Source organism: Carassius auratus, chromosome 40 (assembly GCF_003368295.1).
Source record: "Carassius auratus strain Wakin chromosome 40, ASM336829v1, whole genome shotgun sequence".
Classification (NCBI taxonomy): Eukaryota; Metazoa; Chordata; class Actinopteri; order Cypriniformes; family Cyprinidae; genus Carassius; species Carassius auratus.
In genome coordinates, this window is record NC_039282.1 from 13,487,417 (window position 1) to 13,500,092 (window position 12,676).

Genomic DNA, 12,676 nt, shown 5'->3' on the forward strand with positions numbered 1-12,676 from the left:
GCACAGAAGTGATAAACTTTTAATTTGCAGTTGTTATTCTCTTAAAATTGATGCTAATTGATGTCAAAAATACAACGCCAAGCCCACAAACTCAACTAGTTCATCCTATTTGTTTTATTTAAATGTGTGAGCGTAATAAATTTGATGAATTCCCTGACCGAATCTTTTTCACCTGCACATTTGACTTAGAGGATCTGTTTAAAATGTGTCACTTTGTCAGGTTTTACTTTACTGTATTTCTCATCGCAGTTTTGTAGTTGTCCTCATAAATGGCATTTAACACTGAATAAGTAATCCAGAGTTAAAGTATGTGTTATATGTGAACTACATTATGATGAGTCAGATGCACAGTGCATTCAACACGACAGTAAGCTGTTTAGCACAGCACACAAGAAAAACAATTTCTATGAATAAAATTAAGTCAAACCCCCTGTCCCCCTTTTTTTTTTAGTAATGACAATATCACTGTAGCGGAAGCCTGTGGAAGCTTATTTCCACCACAGAAAAAAAAGAAAATAATTATAACTTTTTATCTCACAATTTATCCTGTTACAGAAAAAAAAAATGAATTGCAAGATGTAACCTTGCAGTTATGAGCCTATAACTTCAAATTGTGAGTTACAAACTCTTAATTCTGAGGACGGAAGTCAGAATTGTGAGATAACAATTTACAATTAATTTTATAATAATTATATTTTGTGTTGGAGATGCTTCCATAGCCGCTAAATTTGATTGCTGTTTTGACTGTGTTGTGGAAATAACCTCAAGAATTTTGTAAACTGGTTAAAATCAAGCTGTAATATATTCATGTCTGATTGAATAGTCTGAGACCACCAGACCATAACATCTGAACGAGTGGCAGCTGCTACGCTGTGATTTAGCCTGAGATGACCATCGCAGTCTGACAGATCTTCACATTTGTTCTCAGGAGTCGTTTCTTGGCAAGCCTCTGCATGATGAAGAGTCCACCATCATCCATCATTATGCTTTCTCTGAAAACCCTGCGGCTTTCGAGTACCCAGACTTCTCTGCAGGATGGGTTCTTAGCATCTCTCTGATCAACAGGTTAGAAAGACACCCTCAGCTGAACTGCTGGTTTCCTGAGTTCAGAAGATACGTATTAATACTATTTCATTTTGTTACTCGTACAAGTTTTCTGAACAGTTTTTCAAAGCTGGAATCTTTGCATTTGCAAGTGATTATATCTGATGCCATGGTAGTTTGATATAGAGTATACCATGGTACTAAAAAATGGTGTTAAGGTGGTATTTCATGGTATTTTTTGGACCTACGAATTCCTATGTATAAACAGGTCCTGTGTTTTTTATTTATTATATATGTTGGATCTTCCCTTGTAGTTCACTAATTTTAGTTATTTGACATTTTAGTTTGACAAGCAAAATAGAAGAGGAGCCATTAAAATCGGACTTCACCATAGATCTGAAACATGAGGTGAGAATCTTTAAGGTGTACAGTATATTTTGGAATGATGATTGACTGACTGTATATTGTTATTTGAAATTAGTTTCATGATCTTTTAACTGTAGATTGAAGTGTCCAGTAGTGGTCGACCGATATATCGCCAAGGCCGATATATTGGCTGATATTTGGCATTTTTTCAAATGATCTGTTTTTCTGCTTGGTCGATGTGTTCGAAGCGGGACTTTTATTTGGATGGTGCCGAGAGCGGCAGCGCCTGAGCGCACGCAGTGCTCACAGTATCTCTCTTGTTTGTCGTCGTCATTAACAGTTCTGTCTAATACAGATATAATACAGCTGTTTAATACAGATATAAGTCTGTATAATAATCAGATAGAACGGTTAAATGAAGGAATTAATGTATACAGAAAGTATTATAACGATTGCTTTTATATTAGTCCAATTAGTAATAGAAAGGCAAACATGATAAAACGTTCTTATTTGCCGTCAGCATTAAGCAATGAATGACTAATGAACATTTAATTTCATAAACATTTATGTATATAATGAAGCAGCACAACTGTTTTATATTTTAATATATTTAGGGGCCAAGCACCAAAAGCACCTATTGTAACTGCTATTCTTCTTCCTCCTCCTCTTCTTTTTGTTGTTCTTCTTAAATTAAAATTGAAATTCTTCTACTACAACTACTTCTTCTTCTTCTTCTTCTCATTCTTCTCCTCCTCCTCCTCCTTTTCCTTCTTCTTCTTCTGCTGCTGTTGCTGCAAAAGTCTATGGTAGTCCATAGAACCACTTGAGGAAAAGTTATGAAATTTAGCACACAGATAGAGGACAGACAAAATATTTGCATTCTCGATCTCAAACTCTTAGGCGCCCCCAATAGGCACAATTTAGGCAAATTTGCACTCATGTTTCTGCTAATAACTTTTGAAAATTATTTTTCTTCTGATTTCCTGGCTCAAGCCGAGTTTAATACATACTAAAATGTAAATTTCTTTGAATTTTTTTTGTGTTCAGTGATCATGACAGATGCTATTAGAGACACACTAACATCTCCGGCAGTTTAAAAATGCCATAGTGCCAGAAATGAAAGTAATCACTACAGTAACTATGGCCATGTTCACACTGGCAGTTTTAGGGACTGACAACTGCATTTGCTTGTGTGTGTCTTGAAATGACCCATTCAAGCAGCAGCTTACAGTAGCATCTTGAATACAGTCTATATGAATGTGCAACAGAGTCAAGCCCATATATGCACTCGCATCCTTTTCAGTGGGGAAGTCGTGGCCTAGTGGTTAGAAAGTTTGACTCCTGACCCTAGGGTAGTGGGTTTGAGTCTCGGTCCGGCATTACCATGACTGAGGTGCCCTTGAGCAAGGCACCGAACCCCAAACTGCTCCCCGGGCGGCGCAGCATAAATGTCTGCCCACTGCTTTGGGTGTGTGTTCACATTGTGTTCACTGCTGTGTGCACACTTTGGATGGGTTAAATGCAGAGCACGAATTCTGATTATGGGTCACCATACTTGGCTGAATGTCACATCACTTTGACTTTCACTTTTCTGCATTTCGGGCACGACGCTGCATTGAGTCACGCACGGAAAAACAAACCTTGAAAATAGATGGTCAAGTCTAAAGACTGTGCCATAGGTACAAACGGGTCAGCCCTGACTCCTCACTAAGATGAAAGTTTTAGTTTTTTCTTTGCTTTAGTTGCTCTCTGATTGGAGCTAAATTGCTCTTTAGCTAAGACTCCTAAATATACTTTTTAAGCCTTATTAGCAGCTCTCTGAGAGGATTCTTTAAGAATAAAGGCCCTGGTTTTTACTGAGTAATTAAAGACCGCTCCTTAGCGTTTCATTTGACCTATGTTGTGTCTTTTTATTGAAATATAATTTATTCCTGTGATGACAAAGCAGAATTTTCTGCAGCCTTTACTCCAATCTTCAGTGTCACATGATCCTTCAGAAATCATTCGAATATGCTTTTTAACTTGCTATTTGGTGCTCAAAAATAATTTCGTATCAATGTTGAAAACATAAATTCTAGGATTCTTTGATGAATAGAAAGATCAAAAGAACAGCATATTTTTTAAATAGAATTTTTTGGAGCATTACAAATTTCTTTACTTTCCCTTTCTCTTTGCTGCATGAAAACATTAATTTCTTTTTTTTTTTTTTTTTTTTAACCTTCTTACTGACCTCAAACTTTTCAACATCAACATGTCCGTTCATTGGCACAGTTGACTGGTTAAATACAAGTGTTCCAGAAAGCTGACATATTTGAAATGTCATAAAGTTGGCATACACCATGTTTGTACTGTGAGTGCCTTGTCGTTGTTGTGGAAAAAGAAGCTCTGTAATCATTCCCTCATTTCACCTTTTAACTGGAATAGCTCTGACAGTAGAGGGACATTTTGTTATCTCCACCTTCCTGTTCCCTATTTCCCTCTCCCTCAGTCTCTCTAGCTCTCTTTCCACAAAATTCATCTAAAAAAAAAAATTGGATTCTGCTCATCTAATCCCCATAGTCCCAAAAAAAAAAAAAAAAAAAAAACACCTTCACTGTACCTTCTGTTTTAGTGTGTTTTTCTTCTGTAACTCTTTCCCTGCAGAGCTGATGACAGACTCAGATAATTTATTGGATACATCTTGAGAATCTCATTTTCATGTGTGGGAGATCTATCTTTATATACAGAAACAATAACTTTTATTTAAAGTACTGTTACTGTATGTTCCATTCTTCTTAACATATCATGGTGCTCATGGAATGCTGCAGGTTTCAATTTGGCTTGCAACGTTTTAGATCAATATGGTTTTATTTCATTGTCAGTCACTCTAAAGTGACAATTCTGTAATTTACTCATCCTCATTACATTGCAAATTAAAAATTGTCTATGGACAACAAAAGATATTTTACAAAACGTTTCAATGGGGAACCATCCCATTGTCCTTTATTGTATAAACTAAAACAGTTGAAACGTTCTCCAAAATATCTTATTTTGTTGTCCACAGAAGAAGAAAAAAATAGTCATGAAGGTTTGGAGCAAAATGAGGATGAGTACATTTGCTGAAAACTCACCCTTATGTCACCTAACATGTAAATGAGTTTGTTCCTCCTTCAGAACAGATATGGAAGTTTAGCTTAAAACATAATAATCTACAAGCAATCCACTCAACTCCAGTCCTTCAATTAACATATTGTAAAAGTGAAAGACTGTGTTTGAAAAAAAGAAGAAAAAAAAAACGAATCCATGAAGACGCTTCCAGCTAAAATATGAGTTCTTTATCCATAATTATACTTTCTTGAGTTAAAAAGTGATCTGATCTGAATCAGGAGAGAGATATGCACAGATCAAGCTCTATTTACAAGCTAAAACTTTTCTAAACAAGTATATCGGGGAATATAATTTTTTACTGTAGAAACTGGGGAACTGGATTATTGTGATGTGATTTTATCAGTTGTTTGGACTCTCATACTGACGGCACCCATTCACTGCAGAGAATCCATTGGTTTGTAATTGATGTAAAATCAAATTTCTCCAAATCTGTTCTGATGAAGAAACAAACTCGTTTAAATCTTATATACAGTAAGGTGAGAAAATTAGCTGCAAAATTAAATTTTTGGAAGAACAGTTTCTTTAAAAGTATTGTGTTTTATTAAATTCTCCTTTATTTTCTCCTGCAGGTTGCACTGTACATTTGGGAGGATGGAAAGGGACCTCGTCTGACAGGGGTTCCAGAACTTTGCACGCTACCAGAGCACAATCCAAGAGCTCAACACTGTGCCACCACTGTCAGCAACCATTCACCAGTGTGTGTAGGTAACCTCCACACCAGGCACTTAACACACCTGGCACACACACCTAATCAGTATGTGGAGAAGGCTGACAAGGGAGAAAGGGCAAACCTTGGGTAGAAGCGATGAATGTGATTTGTAATGAAAATAAGGATAAAAGCATTTGCTGAATGAATAAATGAAATGGAGTGTCAGGGTTTGCACCTGTGTGAAAGAATATCATATTACTTTTAGTTAAAAAAAAAATGTTTGTGTGTGTGTGTGTGTGCTCCACGGAAGAAAGTCTTTAAGATAATGCTATCCATTTAAGATAAAAGCAGTGCAGTTATTTATTTGGTACATAATGTTTTCCTTTAAGCAACAGCGCGTCTAATCTTGTGTTTACGCAATATTTGGAAAATTGATTGAGCACATCAGTACATCATAATGATAAAGAGGATGTTTCAACAGGTCGCTTATTATACCTCTATATTTCGAATTAAAATAAATTAAGATTCATTTATTCTAATCCTATGCTGGTCATGAGGCTTTTCATCCTGTTTAAGTCTGAAGACTGCAACCATGTGTTCACTGCATAATTGTTATGCTTTAAACTCTACTCAAGTGACTATGAATATGTGAAGTTGGGTTGCTCACATACATCACCATCAAGCACATTAAAGTGTCAGTCGCCTGTTTCCATTATGGATCATTACAATCTCATTGATTTTAAGTGCCACTTTGTGGTTTCTTTTGAAAACATTATATTATAAACTGCTATCCCAGCATGCTATGAATTGAGTGAACTACCGTGTCTTATTTCACAAGCTTTTATACCTCGAGTTACATCAAGGATTTAACCTCCTTATTTCCATTTTGGTCACCTTCTTTCACACATGCAGACAATTGTGAGTGCTACACTGAGAAGATGAAATTACATTAAAACAAATTTTTAAAGGAAAAACACAAAAAAAATACATTAACACTAAAATAAAAGTATGTATTTATGTTTTATAATTTGTAACATTTATAAATAAAACAAAATAATAATAATAATAATAATATATAATAAATCAATAATACTGTATGTTCACATAGTATATCACCATCAGTTGCATCTTTTAACTGTTTCCATTATAAACATTAAATTCTAATTGATTTTAAGGGTCACTTCGTGGTTTTAATTGCAAATATTATACAGAAGAAAAAAAAAATCTAAAATCAGAAAAAAATCTAAATAAACAGTAAGTAAAAACAAAAGAAAATATTTATATTTTATGCTGTTTTTTAAGTCAGCTTTGTGAATGTAGTTCATTATAAAATACAGATCATTTTAAAGCAGCTTTATAGTGTCAAACAGGAAAATAGTTTGTCAGTAATGCAAGAGAACAATAACAAACATTTGTCAATTTTTCAGTTAAGGTCAGTTCATTGATGATTTAGTGATATCATCCAGTTCAGCTCTGTTCTAATAGTGACTGTGCAATCAAGCTGACAATATGGGCAGAAGACTTGTCTGGTTCCCGTGGTCATGTCCCAATGGCCGTCTAGTTGATGAGGTCTTCACGGGGGATCTGTCTCCGGGGCTCATCTAGTTGATATGGTGCTGACATTCAGGCTTGTAGAGGTCGTCTCTAGGTTCTGGTTGACCTAATGCTGCCTAATAATCCTTTAATGAATGATTTTTATATTCTACGTATTACAAATGGCAAGAGTTTTGAGATTGCATGTGAATGTGATTTTTGAGCTCACTCAATTACTGAGGAAATTCAAGAAATTAAACAATTAGCAAGATTGCATTTGACATTGAGAACATAGGTTGTAATCCAGATATATATTTAAGATGAAAAACTGTGGTTTTACAAATTCTAGAAATATGTTTTTCAAAGGAAAGATTTCTATCAAATAGCACACCTAGGTTCCTAACTGATAATGAAGAATTGACAGAGCAGCCAAGTGTTTGACAGTGTTCTAGGTCATTACATGTGGAGGTTTTTGGTCCAATAACATCGGTTTCAGTTTTGCTGATTGGTGTGTATTGCTGGGCCATGGTAATATACATTATGGAGCTAAGTATCACAAGGATAACAATGAACGCTACCATGTTTCCTGATGATATCTCCCAAGGGTAATGTAAACTGTGTATAGCAATGGTCCTAGTACTGAGCCTTGTGGTACTCCACACTGTACTTGTGATCGATATGATACCTATTTATTCTCTGCTATAAAATAAGAAAACAAAATATTTTCTGTATGTAATATTTTTTATCCTACAAAAAGATTAAGGGACACCAAATTTTTTAAATAACCATGCCTGTTTCCAACAGCTGTCTTCACTTCAGGCTATTCTAAAGGGCACCAGAATTATCAGGTTGTTTCAGTCAGGACTAGCTGTCCTCTCCTGCCCCAACGTGTCATCTCTTCTGACAACAACATCCAGATTCTCTTGGAATTTAATATTCACAGTGGGCTCAGATCAAAGCAATAGCTCCCTGAAGCAGTGCTGAGCACTTTTACCTAAGTTACGGTTATCAGGCCTTGGCATGCTCTCCTTAAATCCAGAACCAAAACCTCAACCAGAAATACACAGAAACACACACTGGCATAATACTAAAAGAAGTTGGACTGCATTGTCTGTTGAGTGGTGAAAATTACAAGTTTGATTTGGAAGGGCAGATGTTTCCTGAGAATAAACAACTTCCATTACAGTTTGTGACTCTTAAAGCTTGCATCTTTGCAAGTAAAAATGACTTGTGAGGTAATGAACTTGGTTGGTAATGTTGCATTGCAAGTATAACCCTGACATTTGCTGATGGTCTGGAAACACCTGTTGTGATTCACAGTGGCAAATTAGAATGGTTTATGAAGGGTGACTAAACACACTAATGTGGAATATTCCTCACATTAATGAGACACCTCCAAAATGCAAATTGTGACTGATGTGACTTCACAGGTGCAGTTTCAACAACAGAGACTGAATCATCACTTATATGATGCTTAACAAATTGTCACAAATAAACAATTAACAAACAGTTAAATAATTACTTTGTCATGGTAATGAGAATATATTTCTGGAATAAAAATAATTAGTTTCATGGCCTGTAAGAAATAATTCACTCCCAAATGTAGTATTATAATATTCTCTATTTTAAGTGTAGTGCAGCTAATTTAATCTGTTTATTGCACAGTTATCTGCATCCTTTCCATTTTTAGATAGTTGTACTCCTACTCATAACAGAGAATTATATACTATTATTTAATTTTATTTTTTTATTTTCAGTTTTAAATTTTCAATTTAGTTTAAATTTAAGTAATTGTATTAATAATGAATAATACATTTTTATAATTTAAATGTTATTGTTTTTTTAATATTTATTTTTAGCTTTAATTTATTTTATTTCAGTTTAATAATTTTAGTATTTCAACTTAAATTTTTTTCAGTTAGTTACCAAGGAAACATTTAAAATGTTCTATTATTTCTATTTTATTTTATTTCAGCTTTGTTCCAATTAGTTTTAATAGTTTTACTTGTATTTTAATGATTTTGATCAGACCTAATACAGGTTACTGAGGTCTTTATAGGGTGTGGCCTTCTATAATTATTAAACTAATATGATTCTAATTTGAGACCCTTGATATATTGGTAAATGTAAAGGTTTACTAACCATCTGTTCCTAAAATATGGTTATATGGTGTACAGTTGTACACTCCAATTGTCATTTATTAAATTATATTTTATGATCAGCCTTTTATTTGTTCAGTTAATACCAGTTCAGTATCTGTGTGTCCAAAAGTAAGTTGTAGAAAAAACAAAATAACTTTTCTAGTAGTGTTCTTACTTTTTACAAAGCTCTGCACAGTAAATAAGTATTTAAATTGTCAGAATAATTGCACAGGGATGACTATGTAACATTATTTACATTTTTTAATCTCTTCACCCGTGTGTCCCCAGGACCAGCCTGTTAAGAGCGACAACATCTTTGTAGCAGTGAAAACTTGTAAGAAGTTCCATTCCGACAGAGGTGAGTGGTATGTTCCTGATAATCAGTGCCCCTAACACATACATTGCCATAGACGTTGATCCTGTGGGTGCTTGTGGGAAATTCTCTTTTCACTATCATATTGGCGAAACAGATCTGGCAAACTATCCAATTTATATTTGTGTTTGCACTCTGGATAGTGTCAAAAGTTTTCTATTTACATTGTGTTTTTTGCAGCATTGAATAATGTACCCAATCCCAGACATATCTGTTGATTTCTTGAAACGCAATTGCCAATCAGAGGTTTTTAATTTAGAAAAAACTCATCGCTCAAATCACAAGAGTTTTTGTCCAGTGCTGAGTTTTTCAAGCTCACGAATCCTGTCATAATAACAAAACTTAACGAGATTGCGACTAAGATGATGGACAGCTTTTTAGTGATTATATAGCGAGAGTTCATTGCTTACTTAGTATGCTATCTCTATACAGTTACAGTAAACGTTAATGCGCACAGGTTTCACTGAATAGGCCTACTCCTTGCATCTGTTGATATCTTCTTATGTGTGAATTAGTTGGTGCTATTTAGTGCGAATATCCAATTTCAACAGTGTTATGGGTCCTCCCATTCTTCACAAGAGCACTTAGAGATATTGTGTGTTACAAGCTGTGCGAAAAGTTATGTGTGGTGCCTCGAACGCTGCACGTCACTGCTGATAAAGTCTGATGTCTTCTCGCTTTAACAGTTCAGCAAGCATCACTGTTTGACCTCCGAAGTGACTCCACATTGAGTGCCACGGTGACATCACTCCAGTCTTCTCTCCACTAGTATAGCCCTTCACAGCAACTCTGGGCATTCGCTAAGCACCAGGCATCAATTCAAACTTAATGAGACCGATCAAGTGTTGAAGTTTGAATTCAGAGAACCATCTGGGAAAGAGAAAAAATCCCTCAACGCTGAACCAACTGACTCATCAGTTGCATCTAATTGCGCTGATTATCATAATTATCTCTCGCTAGTCACTTTGAGGAGTTTTAAGGATGGTATTAGAAGGATGATATTTCCCTTTCAATTATTTTTAGATGAAACTGCTGCATCCACAAGTCTTGTTATAAATGGAGGCATCAGTTGGAACAGTTTGTTACAAATCTGATGCTCTCTTATCCTCCAAATGCTGTTCTACTACTACAGATGCTTGTGGTTTAGACATAATGGCATTAGAATTCATTGGGTTCGCATCATGTGTTTGTTTCCAGAGGTCAAATTTAATTTAGACTCCAGCATTAAAAAACAATATCCAAGATCATTAATATTAGACATTGATCACTGTCGGCCCAAGAAAATAAAACAGCGGTCTGAGGATTTTGGACTTATCTGTTATGTGTTGAAGTGTTGATTGATTCTTTTCCCATACAACAGTTCCTGTGGTGAAGAAAACATGGGCTAAGCAAGCATCTCTGCTGGAGTATTACAGTGATTATGCCGATCCTTCTATACCCACCATTAATCTGGGAGTGCCAAACACAGAAAGGGGTGAGTGGTCATTTATGTTTTTATACTTGATCTTCACATCATACCGAAAGTGAGATTTATTCTTAAATCACCAAATAGAATGGCTAACAGGTGATTTAAGATCTTGGGTGTCATAATTTTAAGATATTTTTAATGGCATGTAATGCATTGAAATGTGAGACGTGGCTCACTACAAAAAAAATGTTAACCATTGCCAGTCATTACAGTTTTTATTAATATAATTTACGGCAGATTTCGACATGATTTCACAAATATGATACTGTTATACAACTAATTGTAAATAAATAAAATAAGATCAAGATCTCTGATGTGTACATAAAATGTCTAGCACTTCATGCTGGATCCAGTGGAGGCTTTCTGGAACTTTATGATTCTGAGGACAGATTAAATGGAGGTATATTATGGATGTGAATGCAAATGTCTTTTGTCCTGGAGCTTCATGTGTTTTGTTGTAGATCTCAGATATTGCGATGCACTGGCTGATAGAGTTTAAAATGTTTGTTTTTTTGTGGAATTCTGATTTGATTCAAGTTTTGGGATACATTTTTTTTTTTTGCTGATTAGATTGAAATTGAACATGTTAACACAAGAAGCAGTCAGTAAATGTGGTGTGCTGTAGGGTCAGCTTTCAGTATTGCTTTCTAATCCTGCCAAGCCGAGCCACAGGCTGATAAGCTGCACTTCCATGGCAGTTTCTCACTGATATGATGACCTATGCAAATATGATCATCATGTTGAAGTGAAGTCTGATGCTGAAGTGTTTCACTTCTGATTAGAGCAGGAAGTCCAATCAGAGCCACACACTGGGGTGGACATCTTCATTTTCTGTACTGGAGTCTTTCATTTTGCTATTTTGTCCATTTAAATGATGACAAATACTTTAATAGAAACCCCTCCAGCTCTCCTGCACTCATGATGTTTCTCTTTCCTGTGGGGTTTTTCTAACACTCAGTTAAAAGGAAAACTTTATTTCAGGTAGCTTCTGATGGGTCAGTCCTTCGTTTGATCACCTTCTCCCTTTTGTTTGATACTCTACAAAGCTCTGCCTACTTGTTTATCCATAAGAGTGTTAATTTGACATGATGTTTGTGACTAAGAACCTTCTGCAATGGATTCACCAAATTTTCTTTCTTATTCTCACCTGATGTCAAAGCAATCATAGCAGGATTTTTGCTTTTAATCATTGACAGAAAGCGATGAAAATGAGGCTGTGTTTGAAGTTCAGAGGGATCAGAGACACTAGTTTACCTATCTATATTTTTTAATCTATCTATTATTGTTCTGACTATCGTTCAGTCATAAGATGTTCTGACTATCATTTTATCTATTTTTCAATCTACCGTTCTATCATCCATCCATCTGTTCTATCTATTTGTATTATGTAACCGGTCAACCTATCGTTCTCTTCTTCTCTCTGTCTGTTATTCTAACATTGTTAGAATCTGTCTTTACGTCTTTCATCCTCATATTTAGATATAGATTTATACACACAGAGAAATAACCACATAATATTAAACAATATAAATCAAGGTAATTGTCATTTAATTATTTTAATTATATATTTAATAAAATGTATCTATACACACATGAGAGAGAGATGTTCCAATTCTTTATGAAATGTGTATTTTATACACACACACACACAGATGTATATAGTATTTGTGTGTTTATGTAGGAATATGTGGATTTCACACTCACAGGCAAATAAACAATTTTTTCCATAAAAATGAAGAAGTTATTAATTGTTTATTAATTTATTTGCTTTTATGGTTATATAAATAATTTAACAATTATATAATATTTGCTTCAACTCATATTTGTACTTATGAATATATAATAAAATAACTTTTGTGGACCTTGGTGGAAGTAAAGTGTTGCATTTCTTAGATATGCAGTTCAGTAAATAATTCTTTCTGTCATTCCAGTTGAAATGAAATTCAAGTTCACAC

The 12,676-nt window shown here is 34.8% G+C and overlaps 1 protein-coding gene across 1 annotated transcript in view; it reads left to right on the forward strand.

The window, feature by feature from the left end:
* b3glcta (beta 3-glucosyltransferase a) overlaps positions 1-12,676 on the forward strand; it is a 70,405-nt gene that overhangs the window by 52,630 nt on the left and 5,099 nt on the right. The window contains exons 7-11 of the mRNA XM_026226720.1: positions 929-1,065; positions 1,389-1,452; positions 5,127-5,258; positions 9,169-9,238; positions 10,614-10,727. Coding sequence (XP_026082505.1) covers positions 929-1,065; positions 1,389-1,452; positions 5,127-5,258; positions 9,169-9,238; positions 10,614-10,727 — 517 coding nt within the window. The remainder of the gene's footprint in view (positions 1-928; positions 1,066-1,388; positions 1,453-5,126; positions 5,259-9,168; positions 9,239-10,613; positions 10,728-12,676) is intronic.